Source organism: Piliocolobus tephrosceles, chromosome 6 (genome assembly GCF_002776525.5).
Source record: "Piliocolobus tephrosceles isolate RC106 chromosome 6, ASM277652v3, whole genome shotgun sequence".
Taxonomy (NCBI): Eukaryota; Metazoa; Chordata; class Mammalia; order Primates; family Cercopithecidae; genus Piliocolobus; species Piliocolobus tephrosceles.
The window spans coordinates 6,443,880-6,467,333 of NC_045439.1; the positions used below are offsets into that span (position 1 = coordinate 6,443,880).

A 23,454-nucleotide genomic window follows, 5' to 3' on the forward strand; every position below is an offset into this window, starting at 1 on the left:
GAAGTGCCGCTGGCCCCAGCACCAGGACTTTGAGCCGGGCGGCCCCTCCCTGTGCACACAGGCCCGCCCACAGGCCGAGGGGAGCCCCAGAGCACCCACTCCTCCTGCTGTGCCTGACGGGCGCCTCGTCTAGCACACTTCTGCAGACAGCGCAAAGGGACATGTCCCGGCCCCACCCACAAGCTGGAGGCTGGGCGCAGGGTCGGAGGGTGGCTCTGAAGACAGTCCTCAAAGCTCTCCTGGGGAGCCTACAGGACTCCTGGCCTGGGGGGCAGCAGGGAAGTAGGAGAGAGCAGCTCTGAGCTGTGGTCTGCAGGCCCTGGGTTAAAAGTGCCACCAGACCTAAGCGAAGCCACTCAGAGAGCTGAGCCTCCTAAGGGGCAGAGCAGTCATATTCCTGTTGCTAGGGCTGCCAGGAAGCCCAAAGACACGCAGTGTGCTAGGAGCTGGCCCTTGAGATCAGCCACTGGGTCCCAGCAGGCCAGTGCTGGCTCCCTCTCCTGCCATGGCCCTCGGGCACTGGGCACACTGCTCTGTGGCCGCAGGAGGTCATGTGGGGGAACTAGGGGCATGAATGGTCACAGGATCTCAAGGCCTGCCTGCTGGTGGCCCTGGGTCCTTGAAGCTGAGGGTCAGAGCCTCTGTCTCTGGCTGCTGCCAGAGGGCAAGGGCCTGGGACAGCCCATCGCAGGCCAGGTGGTCCTCCCAGGGGACTTTGTGGGGCCGAGAAGGCAAAGCTGCCTTGCATTTGCCTGGTGCCTGCTGAGTCCCAAGTCCATCCCTGCCCTGAACAGGTTGCTCGCGGGGCCCTGCCCATCAGAATGCACTTAAGAGCCATCTTTCTGGGGGTCCCGTAGGGAGTTCCCTACAGACAGGACCTGAAGCCCAGCCCCAGGACACCAGCCCACGCTCCCGGGGCTTGGGAATGTTTGAGCCCAGGTTCCTGTTGAAGACGACCACCTTGCACCTACCTACGCCCCTGGTCACCGTGGTCCTGGGCGCTTCCCTGAAAAGGAGCATCCCCAGCCTGCAGCGTGAAGGATCAATGCGAAGGCCTGAGCCCGAGGCTGCGGACAGTAAACTGTTTATTACTGTGTGGACACAGACACCGTGGTGCATGACAGTTTCAACACCATGAGCGCTGGGGACAGAGCTGCGCCTGGACAGCTCTGCGGTGTGCAGTGGCGCCACGCCGGGCTGGCGGTCACTGCCAGCTGAGGCGCTAACAGCGCCACCTGGGAGAAAACCTGGAAACCGTCTAATGAAGCAGGTGACTTAGGGGCATCTCTCTAGAAACCCAAAGAAATGTACCTTAAATAAGCAAATATAAAACACAAAAAAGATGAGCAGACCTGGTGTTCTGTGTCAGGTAGAATCTAAAAAACCCAGGAGTTGCACTTGGTTTCCTCACTGTAACGTGTGGTCACAGGTCAGGACGTTTCACGGCAGAGCGCCCAGGCTCCTGTGTGTGCTCCGGTGCACTGGAGTCTGGGGCTGGCTGGGCTCCTGGCTGTACTCTGTCGCCGGATGGACTCGACGTCTCAGCGCTGCGAGGCAGGCCCCTTACGTGGTGCTGATCCCGCTCAGCTCCTGCCTGATAGCTGCGGGACAGGGGGCGGCAGCTCAGGTGCAGCCAGGACGGTGCAGCCTGGCTCCTCATCAGGGCCCTGCACCCGTGGTGTGGACCTGCCTGGTATCTGTCCCGCTCCATCTCCACGGAGCCCCACCCAGGCTACGGCGCAGACCTCTGGGGTGACGACAAAAGGCTTTGGGTCTTATCTGCCGTTCCTCCTGCGGCGGACCCTGCTGTCACTGCCCTTTTAGGGGAGGGCCTGGCATGGAGACAGAGGCTAATGCCCTGCCTGTGGCCTCCATTGCTGCTGAGGAGTGGTGGGCACTGGAACCCTGGTGTGAGGAGCTGCTTTGTGTGGGGACGCAGGGTCTTTGTAGGCTCTGGACAGGTGGGTGTCCAGGTGCCGGGGGCCCGGGAGCCCTTCCCCCAACATAGTGGAGGCCGAGGCTCCGCCCTTCCAGCTCCTGCAGGGGTCAGCAGGAAATCTTGGCCCTGGACCCCAGGGACCACCCTGGCTCTGCTCACTCCTCGGGAGAGGCGGGGCCTCTCTTGTCTTCTTGTCTCCTCCCGGCTTCCTCACCACCCCAAGCTCGTGCACCAACCCCCTGCCTCCCAAATTTGGGCCTTTCCCTCCTTTCTCTGGTATCCATCCCCTCCCGGACTCCCCCTCCTCTATGTCAGCTCAGGCCTCTCCCTGCATGGACCTTGTTGGGCCAAGCGCCAACAGCCAGGAGAAGGTGAGGGGTGGTGGGGGCAGGCATCCCCCAGCCACAGGGAGCGGCTTCTCAGAGCCCCTGGCCCAGCCCATGCCCCCTCCCCGGGCTCTCAGCCAGGGTGGCTTCCACCGGGGCTGCACCCACGGCAGGTGGAGGGGCTGTGGTGGGCCGAGTTTCTGACCCAGCTAGGCCTGGGGCCGGATGGCGCCCAGCAGTAAGGTGGTGTGACCAGTCGGCTGGGTGCCTGCCTATCGCCCAGGCTGCCTCTTCCCCTCGTTTGTTAACTCCTTATCTCCCCAGCCCAGGCCTTTAGGGGAACTGGACAAACAGGAACTGAGTGCTCTCTGCTCAAACAAGGGTGGGCCCGCTGCGGGAGGAAGCCCGGGTCTTTGGACTCCCACCTGCCTCTTACCTCTGCCATCAGCCTCCACCCGTGTGCTTGTGGGACCCTTTTGCCCAGGTCACTGCGATGCCCTGGGGGCCAGACCCAGCTACACACCCAGGTGTCAGCCTTCGTCACCCTGGCTGGGGAGGCAGGTGGGGGAGCTGGCACAGGCTGTGCTGCACAGCTCTGTCCCTAGGCTGAGTCTGCCCTGCCCAGACTCCCCTTTTTCCTCTGGCTGCAGATCTGAGCCAGTGCGCTCAAAGGCTCTGGTGGAAACCAGAAGGACGGATGTGATGCATTGAGACCCGCCCTGGTCTGGAACCAGAGGCTGCTCCCCGCCTGCTCCCCAGTCCAGGGCCAGGCAGACTGTGAACGAGCTCAGGCCTGGAAGGTGCTTCTGTAGTGCTTGGTCTCCCTGTACCCCCAGGAAGGCAGAGTGGTCCCCTCAGAACCCCAACACCGGTGACTGGCGGTGGCAGTATCAAGAAGGCAACAGAAACCACCAGGGGGTGAAACGACAGTAGCTCAGGTGGCTTCCTCCAGACCTGGCTCTGGAATGATGCTGGGGTCTCCCCTCCGTGCACTTCCCACAGGAAGGTGCACAGGGATGTGGAAGGTCGGATTCAGGTGTCATACTACCAGGGAGCTACAGATTCTTAGGCAAGCCACTTAGCTTTCCTGAGCCTGTTTCCTCAACTAGAGATTGTAAAAAGAATGAAATCTCTCACAGGGCCCAGTGCAGCATGGGCTCCAGCTCAAAACTGCAGGAACCCAGCCTGAGTGACAGGGACCCTCATCCTGTGGCCCCGCCTGGGGCTCCACTCACCGTCGATGATCTCTTCCTTCACCTTGTGCAGCTCCCTGACCACCTCCTCGAGGATCTCCTGTTGGGAGAGGAGCGTCCAGGTGAAGGGACAGGCAGTGGAGACAGAAACGCTGGCCTGGGCTGGGCTATGTCCAAAGGGTTCGGGGCCTCCTGGGCCTCTCCAGAGTTGCATCTGCCACCCTCGTCTCCTCGTGGCCCCCTTCCCACGCTGAGGGGGGACGGTGTGGGAGGCCTGGGAAAATCCTGCCGCCACCTCCCTCAGGTAGACACCACTGAAGCTAAGGGCTGCCTCAGGGCAGAAAGCCCCAGAGGCAGGCCTGAGGGAGGTGCCCAGAAAGGTTGAGGGACATCCTAATTCTGGTGATGGCAGGGGCTGGGGACGAAGGACAGGCTTGGGCACCCCCTTTCCTCCATGGCTGTTCCCTGACTGGCCTTTTGGGAGCCACGTGTGGGCCCCCAGGGCCTGCCTGGCTGTGCTGGTCAGAGACGGTCCCCAGCCTACTGGCTGCCCTCAGCCTCTGAGGGAAGGGCACAGGGCACGCTCACCTGCTTCATCCGGTCCAAGTCGAAGGCATCCAGGGCCATGTCATTCACGCTCCCAGCAGGCTTCATCCTGGGAAAGGGCGGGTGCGGTAAGTGGGAGCAGGGCCTGTGGGTGCCCTGGCTGGAGATGGGTGTGGGGGAAAGCTGGCTGTGCAGAGGCCCCGCTCAGGCTGGGCCCACCTGCTCCCCTCGCTCCACAGAGGCTGCTTGCTTCAGACTCTGGCCACCTCAGACGCAGTCTCTACCTGGAGAGGTCTCCATGGATACTGTGACCATATTTCCCAACCCGAGAGCCAAGGCTGGCTGGGGTCAACAAAGAAACCGCTTTCTGATCAGAGAGCTCTTACACAGAGGTGGCAACTTAAGCGACAACATCGCACCCACCTGCTGCCTCCCTGGAAAGAAAAACAGTATCGACAGCCTCCTCCTCAGGCTGGGAGCTCATGCTCCAGGTTGAGCTGGGGTTCGGGGAAGCAGCAGCAGAGGCAAGAGGTACAATGTGAAGTTGCACAGTTGACACCAGCCTGGAGGCGTGCTCCTGACACACACCAGCACCCCCAGTGCTGGAGCCGGCGTGCAATCTTGGCTCACTGCAACCTCTGCCTCCCAAGTTCAAGCGATTCTCTTACCTCAGCCTCCCAAGTAGCTGGGATTACAGGCATGAGCCACCAAGCCCAGCTAACTTTTGTATTTTTAGTAGAGACGGGGTTTCACCATGTTGGCCAGGCTGGTCTCGAATTCCTGACCTCACGTGATCCACCCACCTGGGCCTCCCAAAGTGCTGGGATTATGGGTGTGAGCCACTGCACCTGGCTGGTTTTGCTCTTTCGAGGTAGTTTGCATGGACTACTTCTTTGAAAAGTTTCTGAACTAAGGTAACTGATTTGAATTTTATTTTTATTTATCTGAGACAGGGTCTCACTCTATCACCCAGGATGGAGTGTAGAGGCATATCATGCCTCACTGCAGCCTCAACCTCCCAGGCTCAAGTGATCCTCCCACCTTAGCCTCCCAAGTAGCTGGGACTACAGGCATGTGCCCTACTTCTTAAAAATTTTATTTGTAGAGATGGGGTCTCACTGTGTTGCCCAGGCTGGTCTCGAAGTCGTGGGCTCAAGTGATCCTCCCGCCTCGGCCTCCCAAACTGCTGGGATGACAGGCATGAGCGCAGTGCCGGCCTGATTTGAATGTTAATGCATCACATATGCATCTTCCCTGGAAGATCTTGGCAAAATGCTTGTCTATCTGGTCTTTTCAATGTGACTTGGTGCTGCAAGACACACTGCTGGGACCCAAGTTCCCTCGCACATGGACAGGATGGAGGCTGGAGCCCATGGTTTCAGGGAAACGTAGGTGGCACGAGCCCCTGGGTGTGACCATGGGCACACACACATCTATCTGGCAGGGCCAGCCTTGGCTGCTGAGGGGTCACGGGCACAGATGAGGACCATCTGGTGACTCTGAGGACCACTGTGGCCCACAGCCAGGGAGAATAAGGATGAAGAATGCGTGTTCCCACACCCTCCAGATGAGCTCAAGAAAGAGGCCAAGCCTAGCCCTAAACAGGTCTGTAATTCTGGGTCCTGAGTCAAACGCATCCAGCCAGAGGCCCCTGGGTCCTTCAGGCCTCTCCTGTGGGTTCCAGACCCTATTCCAGCAACAACTGCTGGGACACCTGGGCTGACTGCTCCACCTCGCCTGGCCCTGGCCCTCTCCATCTGCAGCCCTGATAGCCACCTAGCGAGAAACACAGCAGGCTTCCTAAGCAATGCAACACACCAGAGGGGTGGTGGTACACGCTCCCCTTGGAGCCAACTGGAAATTAGAGAACAGATTTGTCTCAGAGCTAAAAAGAGACCCTATTCCAAGCATGAATGGCCTCGACAATGTTCCTGCCCAGTGAGCGACCCTTGGCCACTCACAACATGGCAGCCTGCCTTTGCTGCACCAGCAGGACATGGCGGGGTCTGCTGGGAGCGCTGCAGGCTCCCCCTGCTGCTGTACCTGCTCCAGGGCCCTCGCTTTGCCCACTCTGGTTGCCTTCCCCTCCCCAGCCACCATCATGGCACCCTGTGCCTCAAGCTCCCTGACGGCCCTGCCCATGAATACAATGTAAACTTCTAACTCCACGCTCCCTCACACCTCTTCCTCACCCTCCCCGTTCCCCTGCCCCATGGCCTGCTGTCTACTCCGAGGTGTGGGAGAGCTCGTGGGTGGCTGCAGGCTCAGGGCCCTGGCACTTACCCTTCCTTCTGCTTGGAAGGCTGTCCCCATGATCTCCGTACAGCAGACTCCTCCTCGTCCGGGTCAACGAAAATGCCAGCTCCCGGCAGAGGCCTGCCCTACCCCACTCCCCAAAGCACCCTGTCCCTTCCACCATGTAACCCACGCCCTCTCCAGAGCACCCCTCAGGACCACAGTGGCCTTGATCACACGGTGCTCTCTGCAGGCAGGGACTGTCCCCAGCACACGGCCCGGCTGACCATAAGCCTTCGACAAACCCCAGCTGACCGCTAAGACCACCTCATCTCTGTCCACCTGTACTGGTCTTGGCATTGCTGCCAGGGCCAGGCCAGGCTCTGCTCTGCTCGCCACCTGTTTAGCTCTGCAAGGCCAGTTTCAATGCCTCCTGCTCTGTGACAAGAGTGGTTTCCCTTCAATTTGTGGTGGCAATGGAGACATTCTTGATGCAGGTTCTAGAGGCCTTTAATTCAGGCCACATGTGCCTCCACATACTATGTGGCTGGCTGCCTCTGCCTTTTTGGGCAACCTCAGTTCCAAATATTCTATCATGTTGTCATGCCAGCTTTTGACTCGGGAAATATGGTCAGCATGTCTGTGCGGAAACTGGCTGTGTGTGCTGGACGCAGAGGAAGGACTCTGGGCTGGAGGAAAGGGGTGGGGCTCAGGGCCACAGATAGGACTAGTTGAACTGCAGTGTGCAGCCCTGGCTAGTGACCACACTCCATGTCCAGCTGTTGTTTGCACAGCTGTCCCCACCACTGCCCTGTGCAGCAGGAGTTAACACACCTCACTTTGTGGGGGGAAAAGAGAAGCTTGGAGAGGTCCCCTAACTTGCCCACTGTCACACGTAGTGAGTCCAGAGCTGGGACTCCAGGTTGGTCCCCCTGCACTACCTCTGTGGACAGGTCACTGCCCTCCTTGGTCACTGCCCTCAGAGGGAGGAGGAGGAGCTGCCAGGACCCGAGGTCCTGGGTCTGAAAGAACAGATCACCTTCCCAGAGCAAGCTGTTAAGTGCCAGGATGTGAGACAAGGTGCAAGGGTGTTAGTCACGGGATGAGGGACAGAGGAGCCCCAAACCCTGGGGAACATGTGAGCAGGAGGGTTGTTCGGTACCTAGAGTGAGGCTGCGACTGAAGGGGGCTCTTAGCTTCGGGGCTCTTTGCCACAGACGGGGTTCTACGGCAATGGAATGAAACAGACATGTGAATCGGCGCCAGCGCCCACCTCTGCCCCACCAGCCTCACCACTCAGGCCTTCCCGGGGCAGCTCACCTGGACAGAATCGAGGACACAGGTTTCTCCACCGAGTTGCTCCGCTCCCAGGGCTTCCGGCCAGCCTCTGTTAATTCATTTCATGGATGAAGAACCTCACAGCTGAGAGGACTCAGTAGCCACCCCAATCCCCTAAACATCCCAACAGGAAGCCCGCACCCATGCCGAGGGTGCAGAGCCCCGTGGCAGGAAGATCTGATTTGAGTCGAGCCAAAACCTGGCTCCTTGTTCTCAGTCCCCCATGGCCTAGGTCAGGTTGACCCTGACCTGTGACCTGGTTCTGAGCCCTTCACTGTGCCAGGTCTCTCTGGAACGTGAGCCTGCTGGTAAGGGACCCAGTGACCGGAGCCACAGGGTGAGCAAACAGGACCTCCCTGGACATCGCAGCACAGCCTTGCTCCCACATGTGGTGCGGCGGCTAGGCCCCTTAGCCTGGCACCTGCTACTGAAGGGCTCCTTAGTCTGCCCCTAATGCTGCGCGTGACTCTGTCCCATTCTGGCTGGCTTGTCTTTTCTTTTTTAAGGTAAGTGGTATTGGGTTATATTTTGTTCTACTCCAAAAGATTTGTTGCATTTGTTGCATTAAAAAGATTTGTTGACTTTGCAGGATGAGCAGAGGCAGAAGACAAAATCTCTAGGGGTAGTGGGGCAGCTGCCTGGCCCCGAGCTGAGCCTTGGCACCCTGCAGACCAACTGTGGGATTGAGGCAGTTTTCCACAAAGCCACCTTCTGGGACAGGCGCTGGGCCTGCTGGCACTAGACCTGGGGCTACAGACATGTCCCAGGTGTGTGGCCTTGAGCAAACCACTTTCCACACAGATGGGAACCAGGGAGCCCACTCACGACTGTTGGAAGAAGCAAACAGGGCAGGGCATTGATCATGTTCATCAACCAGAGGAGGCAGATCAACATGCCAGGCAAAGTCTTAGGAGGAGAGGACATGGGGTGCAGTCTCACAGGGAGGTGACACCCAACCCGAGCATGCCCGAGAGACACACACGAACAGCTGGCAAGAGCCTCCTCTGCCCAGCTAGGGCAGCCTGATGCCCCTGCCTCTCCTCGCTATGCTCACAAGCACAGGCCTGGCGCAGAGCAGGTGCTGCAAAAATGGTTGTCGAATGAACAACCCTGGGGTCTTCCTCCCACTGCGAAGCCTCATCACACTCTCCTAATTACCTCCCATCTGCCACAGCTTAGACAGACAGAAACCTGAGCCAGGGAAGGGGCTGCGTTTCGGGTGGAGCAAGATCTACTGCCATCTCTGTAATGTCAGTCATCAGCTGGTGTTTCACCGGGAGACATGAGTCCTGACACTGACACTGCTTAAGAGCACTGGCCCCGGCCAGCCTCAGGAGCCCTGGACACAAACTCCCACCCTGGGATGGGCTGTCAGGCAAGTGCCTTCCCTCATGCGGGACTCAGGGTCCTGGTGGGAAAGTGACGTGCAGGTCACCCTGGGGACCCCTCACAGTGGGTCTGCTCTAGCACTTCCTGTGCTCCCGCATAGGCTCCTGGGGGAGGCTCTGGAGGACCCTTCAGAACTGGGCCTCCCGGAGGCCTGGCCCTCTGCTCAGGCATACTAAAGAGGCTGGATCAGAGGGTCCTCTCAGAAGGGTCCCCCCCACCCAACTCTGAGACCTCATGCCTCAGTGGGGCCAGCGGGGGGCACCCTCTCACCTGAGGAGTTAGGTGGCTGGCTGGCTGCTCGGGTCCCCGGAGAGGGGGAGGTACTAGGATCTTCCTAAAACGGAGAAGAAGGAAGTCTGTTTAGGAAGGCCACCTGGGGCCAGGACAGGACATCACTGGACACTTCATAAAACCTCAGTTTTCCAAATGTCCCCAGTGAACACACATGACTTTTATAATTAGCAAAACATTAAATATTTAAAAGTGAAAACTCAAAATCTCAGTGGGGAGTGCATCGAGCCAGTGGACAAACCTGGGGAAGGGAAGGCTGCAGGGAGCTACCGGTTCTCTGCAGGGTGACGCAGAACTTCCTTCTGCCCCTCAACAGCCCCAAGCCCTGAGCCCCCGTGGGCCGGATGCCTCCTGTGTCATCTGGCTGACTTCTCGTGAGCACCCCGTGGAGTGGCCTGCTCCCCTGTGCAGCACACACACCTGCCCGTGCAATAGGTCTGTGGCAATGCTCAAATAGTGGACGTGTTCACCCAGCAGTGGAACACCTAACACTCATCATGCACGGCACATGCGTCAGGACGGTTTTTCAGTATCAAGCACGCGCCACTGATGAAGTATTAAGAGTAACCCTTCCACTTGATGGAGCAGGAGGCACAGCATTCAAGCTGCTGACAGGCGGCCTCCCAGCCTGACGTGTCACTCCACTTCGAAGCAAAGAACCTCTGTCACCGTGGCAGAGGTCTTTGCTTTGTCTCCTCTGCTCACTACGTCCCCACACGAGAAGAGGCCTGGCACCTATCAGGAACACCCTGCGTATCTGTGTGGTGAATGAGTAAGTCCTGGGGGGCTCTGGTTGAGAGGCAAAAGCAGGTGCCAGGCTGCAGGTGTTGGGATGAGGTCCTTAGGCCTCCTCATTTTAAAGACAGCTGAATAACAGATTATGTCAATCCACACACACGTGTGGGGGCCACGATGAAAGCTATATAGGGTGACATCAGAGTCACTCAAAAATTATCTTTTCTCGTATGTTTTTTTTTTAAACCCTCCCTGCTTAAAAGGGAAGTTATGCTTCGACTCTAGGCTGGGAAAGAGGTGGCCACAGCACTCCCCGGTCCTGGGCACAGAGGCTCGCATCCCTCCTCTGGCAGTCACAGTCCGTGAGGCAGCCGTGCCTGGCGTGCCTGGGTGCAGGTTTTCAGGTGGTAGAACTGGTCCTTGAGCAATAACTCCACTGGCCCACGGCCAGCTCTGCCATGGCAGAGTGCCTGCCAGAGTCACCGGACTCCACATTTGGGGCTCTTTTCGTCTTTCAGATAAGCCTTCTTTCTTCTCTGTTAATGATAAACGTAGTGCATGTTCACTGCAGAGAATTGGTGAAATGCCGGGAAGCATACACAAGAAAATGAGCACCGGCCATCAGCGTCTCTCCCCTCCCACTGTACTTGTTCGGTGTGTGGATCTTCTGAAGGCCCTGCTCTCTTTAGAGGCTAGTCTCGGGTGTGAGAAGGGACCATGGCAAACAAGAACCAGCTGTAGCCAGGGGACTATCGACAATAAGAGAGAAAAGACAGGGGTCTGAGGAGGAGAGTGCCATCCTTGGGGTTGAAGGTTTCAAGAATGTTCCTCTTTTAGAAGCCCCTGGGCTTTGAAATCCATTCTTAGAGCTAGAGGAGTGAGAGTTTTAGTTTTCAGGGGCTGGGACTGCAACATACTGGCACCTGATTAAGAAAGGCCAGCAATGTCTTCAGAGCCCCAGGCCTGTGGCTGGAACAAGGCCACAGTATTTTGACGTCTGTGATTATCCTGTGGCCTGCAATTTCAGAAATTAATGGCAAGTCAGTTGGCTAAACTCCACAGCATGTGCCAGGTACGGGAATGGTGGACGTGTGAGCAGCCCAGGCCTGGCCCTCCAAGGGCCTAAGATCTGGCAGGAGACAGTGAGTCTGAACAAGCAATCGTGCCTGTGCTGAGGGCCTGGGGAGAAGACCAGGGCTGGGATCAAGTAGTGAAGAGCTTGTGAGGCCTGGGGGTCGAGAGGCTGTTTTTTTTTTTTTGTTGTTGTTGTTTTTTTTTTGTTTTTGTTTTTTTTTGTTTGAGGTGGAGTCTCGCTCTGTCGCCCAGGCTGGAGTGCAGTGACGCAATCTCGGCTCACTGCAAGCTCCGCCTTCTGGGTTCACGCCATTCTCCTGCCTCAGCCTCCTGAGTAGCTGGGACTACAGGCGCCGACACCGCGCCCAGCTAGTTTTTTGTATTTTTAATAGAGATGGGGTTTCACCGTGGTCTCGATCTCCTGACCTTGTGATTCGCCCGCCTCGGCCTCCCAAAGTGCTGGGATTACAGGCGTCAGCCACCGCGCCCGGCCGTTTTGTTTTGTTTTTGAGACGGAGTCTTACTCTTGTTGCCCAGGCTGGAGTGCAATGGTGCAATCTCCGCTCACTGCAACCTCTGCTTCCCAGGTTCAAGCAATTCTCCTGCCTCAGTCTCCCAAGTGGCTGGGATTACAGGCATGTGCCACTACACCCAGCTAATTCTGTATTTTTACTAGAGATGGCATTTCACTATGTTGGCCAGGCTGGTCTCAAACTCCTGATCTCAGGTGATCCATCTGCCTCAGCCTCCCAAAGTGCTGGGATTATAGTTGTGAAGTGTTGCGCCAGCCGGGAGGCTGTTTTTTAAGGAGTAAGGTTTATGCAGAGAAGTGCAGGCTGAATGGGAGCCGGCTAGTGGGGCAAAGGGACCCATATGTGCCCAGGACGGGGCTGAGAGGTGCGGATCAGCTGGGAGGGCTCTAGCCTCAGGGTAACACCAGCATGACCCTGATGAATGGGAGGACAGGGCAGGAAGCCTACTCCGGTCCCTGGCAGTTGTATTTCCTCTCATTCCGCACTGAGGTGGAACCTTTAAGGCACTTGTAGTTAAGGCTAATCTTAGCCCTGTCAGTAGCAGTCTTTTTATAGGAAAAGCTTAACACAGAGGAAAAGAGAATTAGCTGCCCTAAGTGGAAGCAGATGTTGGGAGTTCTGGCAGCCAGGCTGGCTCTGGGCTGCCTGCTAAGGACAAGAGCTAGGGGTCCAGGGCTCCTTTGCCACAGCTCACCTGAAGCTCCTGCTGGAAGAGGGGTCTTTAGAAACAGAAATCATTTGAAAACAAAAACCTCCCTGGGCTTCTGGCAGACGTGCCCCACTGCAGTGTACTCTTGGAGTCCCAGCCCCAACGAGGCCCTGGCTGGTCTGTGCTCCCCGGGGCTCCTGGGCAGGCGAAGTAGCCCTGCGCTGCAGTGCCAGGGCACCAGGTTTCTCCCCTGTCGGGCTGCAGCTCCGAGGGTGGAGCAGTGTCTGGTCGGTGGTGCTCAGTGAGGGCAGGCCTGTCGCTGGGGCCAGGGTGGTGCAGGGGCAAGCGCTGCAGAGACCCTCCGCCCTCCTGTGAATCACCTGAAGAAGTGCCCATCCCACGCAGGTCCCAAAGGCCTCGCCTGAGATCAGAGAGCCTCCCTGGCGATGCACTGATCTCAGTGGGAAGCCTGAGGATGGGGCAGGCTGCTTGCTCACCATTTGGCTTTCATCTTCCTTCTTCTCAGCTGGCTTGTCTGACTGGGAGGCTGCTTTTCTCCTAGGCACAGAGAAGGGGAAGATACAGATCAGCTCCTCACATTCTCACACTGTCCCAGAACTCTTCTGCCTCCTCCCTGCCAGACCCACCCCAGTCCTCAGATAAACCTGTGAGGGAAAATGACGGTGTGAAGGAGGCGGCTTGTCCAGGCCCCGTCTGGTGAGGAGCCAGGCCCAGGCAATGTCCAGGCCCTCTGTGTGCTCATGGCCTGGGACACGAAACTGGTTTAGGCAGACGGCGAGATGCCTCTGTGTCTGTTTAGCTCTACTGGTGGCAGCTGCAGTGTCCGAGGGGTGGAGGGGAGGCGGGCGTGCTCTGTTCCCAGGACACTGAAGACCTGGCCACATGGGACAGAGAGGCACTTCTCTGGGCTGCAGTCTGTCACACAGGTCAGGACATTGGACACTTTCACCCTAAGGCCCTCGTGTCTCGGAACTCAGTTAACCCAGCCACGCCCTCCCCAATCTAGAATGCCACTCAGAGCCTGGAAATGCTCAGAAGAGGAGCCCTGGACTAGGTCCACGTGACGCCCTTGAGTCGGTTCGCACACCTCCCCAGTATGAATCCCCGTTTCATGTACTCTAAAACCTCACCCATATTTTCTGGCCTCAGTGGTATCTGTTGACCTCCCAGATCTACACAGGCAGACCCTCAGTGTTCCCCAGAGATAGGCTTCTGTGGCTCTTCAACTTGAGATGAACTGCCCATCAAGCATGGAGCTGGTCTGAGGTGTGGCGAGGGGCCATGGCCTCTGTCTGTGATGGGCTCACCTGGCAGCCTCCTCAGCTACAGCAGGGGCCCCTTCTTTAGCTCTCATCTCAGGACAGGTCTGCCCACCTCGTCCCTCAGCCCAGAAACCAGGGAACCACCCCTGACACCAGCTTCTTATAACAGTCAGCCTGGTCAGTTCTACCTCTAAATCTGGGTACCCGCCTGTCCTTTTTGTCTTTACTTTTGACACCTTCCTGCATGCCCCCATCATCTCTTCCTGGAGTGTCAGAGTCTCCTAACTGGCCTAGCCAGGATCATTTTCACCTCACCAGCTGCCCCCCAGCAGCCAGCGTCCCATCTCTTAGAACGCTGACCAAGCCACCCGCTGGCAGGGGGTGTCGGCGGGAGGAGTGTCTGTGAAAGTGCTGCTAAACAAGGGCTTTCCGTCCATGGTTATTTCTCTCCTGTCCTCCACTACTGGCAGAGAGACTCAACTGCATGCCCTCAGAGGCAGGAGACAACCAACACGAAAAGAAACCTGGCAAGGGCATTGTCATCGTCAGCTCCACCCAGGAGCCATCACTAAGGTGGATTTCAAAGAGCAACCTGATTGATCCCTGCTGAGCTATGCAAAGCATGTGTGTTCTCGGGAGGGCCTTGGCTCTCCCACCAGCATCTGGCATCTCACTGGCTCCTGGCAATACTGGCCTTTTCCAATAGACAGAAAGGCGCTTCCCCTCAGTTTGGTCTAGGACTCAGGGAGAGCATTCATATTTTCTTCTCCAAAACGATTTCTATTTCTCTGTGGCCCATCCTCCCCTCTGAGTGCTCTGAGGTGGAACTGGATGCCCTGCACCAGGAGGCTCCCTCTTCCAGCCGGACTTTTGGTCCATTTCCTCCACACCTAGCTCTCCAGGCACAGGGGGCGTCGGCCTTCCCAGCTTTACCTTAACTCTGCCCACTGTCCCCCTTACAGCACAGGACGTCCTCATCCTTCTGTGAGCCCTCCCGGCCTCTCCCCCGTGGAGCCCTTCGCCTCTTTGTGACCGCTGTCAGCCCCGCACACCTGGACTCACTCACAGGAAACTGCTCAGAAGCCTGCCTCCTGTCTTGGCGATTTACACACACCGAGGCCCGTGCTGCGGATCCACCTTGCTGTCCCCTGAAACACGTGAAGCCTCCCCTCCCTGCCATCTGTGATGCACGCAAAGAGGCCCTTGGCAGGAAACCCAGGCTGTGTCCCCGCCACGAAGTGCCACACCAGCTGCCTGCACCTGTGGGCCTCTGTCATCTCGCGTCATCCTCGTGGAGCCACGGGAAGGTAATGAGAGGAACTAGGACTGCAGTGTGAAGACCCTGGGCACACACAGAGTTCTCACTTGCGTCAGCCAATTGGAAGGCAGCTGGGAGGGCCAGGAGAAGGCAACAAAGTGGCAGGGGGTGGAGGTGGGGTTACCAAGGGAACAGGGTCCCTGCTGTAGCTTCCTCTATTCTGGCAGGAGAGGCCTGCTCCTGTGCCCTCTGGTGCCTAGGTGAGCCACGATATTGGTAGTCCAAGGTGAGCACATTCCTGATGCCAAGTCATATTTTAAAATAAAATCCAAGCTTTGTATCCCTTTTGAGAAAGACCTGGATGACCTCCCCACCTGCTCGGGTCTCATCTGGGGAACAGCAGAGACACACGATGGCAGGCTGCAGCCACACCTGCTGCAGCGAGCAGACACACATGGCCAGGTCTCAGGCCCTAGAGTCCGGCCGGGATGTAGATGGAACTGCTCTCTCTCTGTCGCTCAGGGCAATGCTCTCTGGGCTCCTACCTTTCATAACTCCTCCTGAGTCCTCCATAATGAACCCTGGAGGATGGGGCGCCTTCACCACACATTCACCAGAGTGTCCTCTGCAAACTCGACCACTGTGGCCACATCTCATTTCTGTTAGGATCTTAAGAGCAAGGACTGTTCTTTTTCCTGCGTTTATCTCTGAAATTGTCTCCAAATTTATCTCTGCTCAGGACAGGGCTAGTACATGATAGATGCTTCAGGAAATACTTGCTGAGCTAAAATGAAGGATTTGGAGTTTAGAGGACTCCTGTGGGCTTGCTGCTTCACACTAACCCCTTGGGAAGGGCAAACTTAAGTGACAGTTTCCCCTGCTTGGCTAAACCCAGGGAACAAAGATTCTGGGGCCAAGCAAGGATTCTCTGTGCAGCACTGGGGGCCAGGAGCTTCCCACTAGGCACAACAAGTCTCGGGAAGTGTAGAGACCTACCTCTTGGCCAGCAGTTTGTTCATTTCCTCCATGAGGCCTCCTCCGCCACCCCCACTGCTTGCCCGGTTGGCATCGGACTTTGAGGTCCCACTGGGACTGGAGCCTCCAGATGCATCTTCTGGCTGAGGAAAAAGGAGGCCACGTTTTAGATTCTGCTGCTGATGGCAGAACAGGGAGCAGCAACTACGTGAGGCGATGTAGGGTACTGTGTGCGTGTGAATCCTATGGCAGCAGCACTGCAAGGGGCCTCAGGGACCATCTAGTCCATTATTCCCCAACCCCACCGGGAGAAAACCAGAATCAACGGAGGGACAAGGACCAGCCCAGGCCACACAGGTCGCAGACACGCCCCAGGCCTGCAGGCTCATGGTCAGTGTCTTTGCCAAGACCAGCCATGACACATGGTGGCAGGGAGGGAGGGGAGAAGAGACTGTTCTGTGGGAAGGAAACACAATGTAAGCCAAAGGTCTGTATCAGAGCTATTCTTACAAGCACAGTTCCAGAACATATGAGCAAGGGCTAGGGAAGAAACAGCCAGGTGGACCTAGTTGCCAGGATACAGCTTTGTACAGTGGAAAGGGCAATGGACTTAGATTCAGAAGACCCAGGCTTGAGTCCAAAATCTGCTATTTATAAACGGTATGACTTGAGCAAATTATTCAAGCTCTTTGTGCTTCCACTTCCTCATCTCTAAAGCAGGACATATTTCTTGCCCCACGCATGAAGGTCAATGTGAGGCTCAATGGCTAACTAAAGCACCTCATAATTTCAAATTGCTGTCCCATGCGATTTCTTATTTGAGAAAAAGGGGCCAAGGGCCAGCTAGCTTTGGGCAGGGAAGCAGTTTGCTCAGCGTCTCGCAGACAGGGGAAGGAACACAATCGCTTTGCAGATGGCATAAGCGTCCCTTGGTCCCATTCCCGCCCCATGCACAGGAGGTCTTACCCGTTGGACTCTTCTCAGCTTGGCCCCAGCTATGGCAGCGGCCAGTCCTGACATGGAGCTCTCGTCGTGGCTGGACCCCTGGGCTCCTCCAGCTGGCAGTGGGGGTGGGGGAGGTGGGGTAGCCCCTGTGGGTGGAGGTGGGACTGGGGGTGGTGGTGGTGGTGGAGGCCCACTACATGAGACGGGGGCGCTGGCTGCAGATGAGGGATGCCCTGGTGGGAGGATGGGCCCTGAAACGCAACAGTGAGGCTCAGCCAGCTCCAGCACTCAGCTGGGGGCTAAGCCTGCTGCTCTCAGCTCAGGTTCCCCAGAGGAAGGACAGAGGGCAGGCTGCTCCTCAGAGGGATGAGGAACAGCTCCAGGCCTGCTTCATCCAGGAAGCCCCCATGGGATGAACTTGGCTCTAGCACAATTATTCCCTATTCTGGTGTCCTCAGTACTCCGGGGCCTGGCTGGACCCACAGTGTCCTCTATTTGCTTAACATTCCTTGAGCCCAGGCAATTTCCTCTTGCTCCAATCATGTTTTTCCAGGGGGAGAGGAAGCTGTCTGGTTACAGTTTGTGCCTCTTCTCTTCTCTGCTCCTTCTAAGAACCTAGCATCCTCTAGGCAGAAGCTAGTCACCCAGATCCAACTGTGACTGACACTTGGTCTTTGGAGGCCGTGGCAGGTACTGTGGTCCCAGGGCCAACTGGGGGCGTGGGTCAGGGCGCAATGCTGAGTGCTGGGCTCCAGCATCATCCATCCAGCCCCCTCCGCCAGTGCTGCCTGAGCCTGTTTTGTGCCAGGCAATGTGCTAGGTGCTGGGTATGGTGCCGGGGAAAACCAGCCACAAGCTCTCTGCTCAGGGTGCTCACAGCCTGTGAGGAACAGTCAACAAATTGCACGGGTGAATGCAGATGGAGGACTGTGGCAAGCTGACAAGTGTTACCAAGGGCAGGCACACGGCACCATGCTGGCATACAAAGAGGTGCTCCAGCCTGGCCAGAAGTTCACGGAAGACTTCCTCACAGAAGTAACTGTGCGCCGGGCGGGGTGGCTCAAGCCTGTAATCCCAGCACTTTGGGAGGCCGAGACGGGTGGATCACGAGGTCAGGAGATCGAGACCATCCTGGCTAACACGGTGAAACCCCGTCTCTACTAAAAAAATATGAAAAACTAGCCGGGCGAGGTGGCGGGCGCCTGTAGTCCCAGCTACTCGGGAGGCTGAGGCAGGAGAATGGCGTAAACCCGGGAGGCAGAGCTTGCAGTGAGCTGAGATCCGGCCACTGCACTCCAGCCTGGGCGACAGAGCGAGACTCCGTCTCAAAAAAAAAAAAAAAAAAAAAAAAAGAAGTAACTGTAGAGCTGGGACATGACTGGAGAGCAGGGGTTCAGTTAGGTGAAGAGGGGGAGGCAAAGTGTGAGGAAGGAGGAAAAGGATGGAAAGTGCTTGAGGCACCAGAGGGAGAGAGGGCGGGCACAGGCTGTTCCAAGAGTGATGGGGAAGGCACGACATGATGACGGCGTCAGACCTGCATCAGAAATGCAGAGTGGCCGGTGGGGGGGGCAGGAAACCTGCAGCAGTTAGGTGGGGGTGATGGGGTCAGTCAGCATCTCACGAGCAGGGCGCTCCTGTAACCAGTAGGGGCTCGGGTTTCTCATCAGTAAACAGGATAATAGTTACCTGCTCACTTCATAGGGTGTTTGAGAAAATGAAACAAGACAAAGAACATGAAAGCACTTGGTAAATTATCCAGTCCTTTGCCTATCAGTGAACATGACAATTTCTGGAAAACCCTTGTCCTTCTCTTTTAACGTGCTAAGCTCCACCAAACGTCCAAGATGGACGTGTGGCAGCACCTCCTGCGGGAAGTCTTCCCGGACCCAGGGTGGGCCTTCAGCACCTGCTCGTCACTTGCCACAGTGTGCGCTATGTGACACGGCAAGGGTGGGTTCGCTGTCTCCTTGACTGGACAGTGGGCTCCCTGAGGGCAGGAACTGCATCTGCAGTCGCAGTCATGTCCCCAGCCCTTAGCACGGTGCCTGAGACACGGGAAGTGCTGGCTGAATGTCCACTCCGGAGGAGGTTGGTGGGCAGTGGCCAGACCCAGCTGAGCAGACTCCCCAAGCCTCTGCTCTGTTCTCTTTGCTACCCTCACCATCTGAAGTGGCGGTCGCGCTTTGAGACCTAGGCTCCCCGTAGCTACTCACACAGCGCCCCGTGTGTCCCTGGGCCTCATCTCCGTGGAGGGGCTGCCACCCAGCACCAGCTTGGGAGTCGGCCTAGGGGAGGGGGGCTCTCACCTGCGGCCGAGGTTCTTCTTTCTAGAGATTCCTGTCGCTGCTGCTGGTGCTGCTCCATCACTTGTCTGAAAAGCAACCACAGCGGGGCAGTCTGACTTCTCCACGCTGGAGAGCACACTCTGTGCCTGCGCTGCGCCCGCAGGCCCCGGCTTCAGAGTCAGGTTTCGCCAGTGCTCCATAAGCACCCCTGTGTGCCACAGCTGCCTCTACTTAACAGGAGGGGGATGTGACTGGGTCCAGCTCCCGAAATGGGAGCACCGGCTGTCTCCTGAGTCTCAGGCACACTGAACACAGAGCTCCTCATGGAAGGCCAATGTGAGTCCACTCCCTAGAGTGACCAAGCTCTTCCCTGGGCTAGATGAGCACATCTGGCTTTTGGGGGCCTGTGGCCTCAACAGACCCAGTCTCAGGAACGCCTGTTCTTAGGACCTGGCCAAGCTTTTCCTGGCACAGTTCTCAGGTGTGTTTTAGTTGCCAGCGGAAATGGACACAAAGGCTACACTTCTCATTTTCTTCACCACAGACTGGCCCCAGGCCCGCCTTCGTCTCGGGGGCCGTTTGGTACGCCGTGGCACACTCACATCCCAGTTCCTTATGGCAGGGTGGCCTCAGGGTGCTCTTCAACGCAAGCTGAATGAGGACACTGAGCCCCAGATACATCCACAGAATCCAGGGACAGAGTTCTGGAGTGGGAGGCACCTTAAGAAATCATGTAGGCCACAGACAGCATCAAGAGCTCAGCTGGTGTGGTACAAACTGAACACCTGCTATGGAAACACAGGGTTAAGGATTGCTCTGAAGGCAGCTCTGGGCTTGGTGGGAGGGAGTGCCAGAAACATCTATTTCATGGGGTTCTTGTAGGGTGTATGCCTTAACTAAAACATTATGGAATGCCCGGGTGCAGTGGCTCACGCCTATAATCACAGCACTTTGGGAGGGTGAGGCGGGTGGATCAGGTCAGGAGTTTGAGACCAGCCTGACCAACATGGTAAAACCCCATCTCTACTAAAAATACAAAAATGAGCTGGGTGTGGTGGTGTGCGCCTGTAATCCCAGATACGCAGGGGGCTGAGGCAGGAGAATCTCTTGAACCCAGGAGGCAGAGGTTGCAGTGAGCCAAGATCGCGCCACTGCACTCCAGCCTAGGTGACAGAGCAAGACTCCGTCTCAAAAAAAAAAAAAAAGGAAAAGCCCCTTTTAGCATTAAGGTCTGAAAGGCTCCCAGCAGCATCTATATTAGTGTCTCAAACTGCTGAAACCTCTCCAGCAGGAGCCACACACCTGGAAAACCATGGTAAAATGACAATGTGTGAAAAATACTCAAGTCACGTCTGAACCCATGATACTGTTTGGATGCTTGGAGTCTCTGCCTCACTAAGTCTTGCCCCTGCCCGCCTCCAATCAAGTGGCGTGGGACAAGCGAGAGTCTCCCCTGCCGCGTGTGTGTTCCTGTCTTGAGACAGGTGTGTGTGTGTGTGTGTCTTTGTGTGTGATCCCATCTTGGGGCAGGTGTGTGTATGTGTGTTTATGTGTGTGTCTGTATGCGGTCCCATCTTGGGGCACGTGTGTGTGTGTGTGTGGTTCCACCTTGGGCAGGTGTGCGTCTGTGTGTGTGTGTGTGTGGTCCCGCCTTGGGGCAGGTATGTGTGTGTGGTCCTGCCTTGGGGCAGATGTGTGCTTGTCTGTGTGTGGTCTCGTCTTGGGGCAGGTGTCTGTGTGTGTGTGTCTGTGTCTGGTCCTGCCTTGGGGCAAGTATATGTGTTTGTGGGTATGTCCCCTGCTGTTCACACCCCGACCGCCAGGCGGTGCTCCCATTCCCGGCCGGCCAGTGACCCCACACAGCTTGGTTTGGGCCCTGGGGTACAGAATTCAGCACTGCGGGTGTTGAAGCAGTTTCGAGAGAAATGAAGGACCCATTTAGCGGCCATCCACTCCTGTACGCTTACACCTGGCATCTGGTGGCTCACTCCTTCACGCCTTTTTGCGGGTAGGGCCGGCCTGGGGTCCTGGCAGGGAGCTGCAGCTGGACTGAGACTTGACTGCCAGTCTGGGTTCTGCCTGACCCCCTGGTTACTCTGGGCAAATCACTTCCATTCTCTGGGCTTCAGCCGGCTCATGGGGACAACAGTAAGAAAAGCCCTGAGGGTGAGTGGATGAGACAGGCAGAGCAAAGCCAACACCATCTTCACATCGGGAAACTGAGGCTTGGAGCAGGAACTTGCCCAAGGTTGCAAGGCACTCATTTCTCAGTCTTAGGAAAAGGCCAGAGGAGAGGAGGTCTTGGGATAAGTCCCATGCCATTTGGTGAGAGGGGTAGGTGGGGGCAGACTCGGGCTTTCCTGACTCCTAGTCCAGGACCGGACTTGAGTGTAGCCACAGAGAGTTGCAGCTTGACTCCCTATCTGACAAAGCTGAGAGAGGAAGGCCCAGGCCGGGCCCTACCTCCCTTGACACAGAAGAGGCAGACGACCCATCGCTGAGAGGGCAGACCTAGGTTCAAGTCCTGACTCTGCCATTTCAGGGCAATGTGACCTTGAGAGGCTGCTCCATGGGGACCCACCATGACTGTAATTTCAGGACAACAGCCTTGGCCCTTCCTCTTCCCCTCATGCTAACACTTTAGAAGCTCCATGGGGTGAGAGGGTCATGGGGTGAAAGGGTTCATTCCTATGGTCCCTAGCCCCATCCCATGGGAGCGACTGCCCCCCAGGCTGAATCCCTCATGCCTGGACTGTCTCCTGCTACACTGGGGAAGAGGAAGTGAGGCGACAATGGAGAGCACTTGGGCTCTGCTGGGTCACCCTGAGAGCCGTCCCGCTGGAGGTGAGTAGCACTCTCTGTAGAATGCCAGACTCCCACAGTCATTCCGGGTCTTGGTGTCTGGGACTAGCGGCTGTGCACTGGCCCCCTCTTTCTTCCTGGTCTGGCCTGCACCCTGCACCCTCCTGCAGCGTTTGCCTCTAGGAGTCCTGGCCCTGGCTGCTGGTGCATCCTCACCCGTTGAAGGCACCCCTGGCCACCCAGCCCGGTAGGGAGATGATCAGCCTGGCCCCTGTGGGTGCTGGGTTACCTTCTCTGGATGTCCATCTCATCAGGAGAGGGGCCATTCTGCACCTGACGCTGGCTGGAGGGGCCTGTGGGCAGAGAAGCACAGAAACAGAGTGGTTAGAGGAAGAAAGGCCCCAACAAACCCACCTGGAGCGCTCTCCATCTGTGCCCACCTCCTGGCTGCAGAAGAGACATCCTTAAGAATCTTTTTAAATGCTGGCCTCACTCACACCTGGGCACCACTCACCCCACCTCACTCTCTCAATCACCCCCTCTCTCTCTCTCTCACTCATGGCTCTTCATTCTGAACCAATAAATGAGACCCAAACTTTCACATGGTTAAAAATTACCCCTTTCAGTTACTGACCCTGCTCACCTTCTCTCTCAAACTATCTTCTTGCTGCTTCAACCTTCTTGCTGGCCACCATCCCCTCAACCCTTTAACACTGAATCTGGCTTCTTTACATCCCACCAGGATGTTCTAATTAAAATCACCAGGGAAGTGGGGATTGCCAAACCTAACAAATCCACTTGATTCCACTTCCTTTTTTTTTTTTTTTTTAGACGGAGTCTCACTCTGACGCCCAGACTGGAGTGCAGTGGTGCTATCTCGGCTCACTGCAAGCTCCGCCTCCCGGGTTCACACCATTCTCCTGCCTCAGCCTCCCGAGAATTTGGGACTACAGGCGCCCGCCACCACGCCCAGCTAATTTTCTTTTTTTGTATTTTTAGTAGAGACGGGGTTTCACCGTGTTAGCTAGGATGGTCTCGATTTCCTGACCTTGTGATCCACCCGCCTTGGCCTCCCAAAGTGCTGGGATTACAGGCGTGAGCCACCATGCCCGGCTGATTCCACTTTCTGAGCAAAGGACAGACACTGACCGCTGGCAGATGTTGCGGTCAGAGTTAAAACCTGGGTGGGTCTGAGCGCAGGCGCATGTAATTAGCCCTGGGGTGACCCCTGCTGTCTGCAAAGGGTGTCTGGAGCTGCAGGTGGGAAGGAGCCAGGCCCTGCCCTTGCTTCCCTTGTTCTGGACTGGTGCGGAACTTTCTGGCCACACCCCTGCCCTGGACCCTGAAGGAGGGACCTCCTGCTGTGCAGCCCTCCTGTTCAGAGGAGGCTGGAGCTGGCGTCTGTGCAGGGCTTCCTGTGCTGTGCCACAGCTAAGCTTCTGCCCCCACCTAAGAAAAAGCTGACTGTTCCTTCTCTGCCAGCTCAGGTGTCACTAGGGAACTGCAGAGTCACAGTGACCGGGGGAGGGACTCTGGGCAGGCTGCTCTCATACTTCCCTCACTAGATGGGGAAGTGGCTTTGTTTCTGCCCCAGGATGTCCCCACATCGATGATGTGGGGACACCCCTATTCCCTCCTATTTCATAGAGGACCAAGGT

The 23,454-nt window shown here is 56.9% G+C and overlaps 1 protein-coding gene across 2 annotated transcripts in view; it reads right to left on the minus strand.

Moving 5' to 3' along the window:
* Nucleotides 1-1,068: 1,068 nt before the first annotated feature.
* The window catches only part of EVL (Enah/Vasp-like), an 81,652-nt gene continuing 59,266 nt past the window's right edge, over nt 1,069-23,454 (minus strand). The window contains exons 4-14 of one of the 2 annotated variants that reach the window (XM_023205612.1): nt 22,086-22,149; nt 19,016-19,080; nt 16,731-16,960; nt 15,786-15,907; nt 12,746-12,806; nt 9,237-9,300; nt 7,560-7,626; nt 7,402-7,464; nt 4,047-4,113; nt 3,501-3,558; nt 1,069-1,601 (exon numbers count right to left, since the gene is read on the minus strand). In XM_023205612.1, coding sequence (XP_023061380.1) covers nt 1,564-1,601; nt 3,501-3,558; nt 4,047-4,113; nt 7,402-7,464; nt 7,560-7,626; nt 9,237-9,300; nt 12,746-12,806; nt 15,786-15,907; nt 16,731-16,960; nt 19,016-19,080; nt 22,086-22,149 — 899 coding nt within the window. In that variant the 3' untranslated portion in view covers nt 1,069-1,563. The remainder of the gene's footprint in view (nt 1,602-3,500; nt 3,559-4,046; nt 4,114-7,401; nt 7,465-7,559; nt 7,627-9,236; nt 9,301-12,745; nt 12,807-15,785; nt 15,908-16,730; nt 16,961-19,015; nt 19,081-22,085; nt 22,150-23,454) is intronic. The other variant, XM_023205613.1, reaches the window with a different exon arrangement.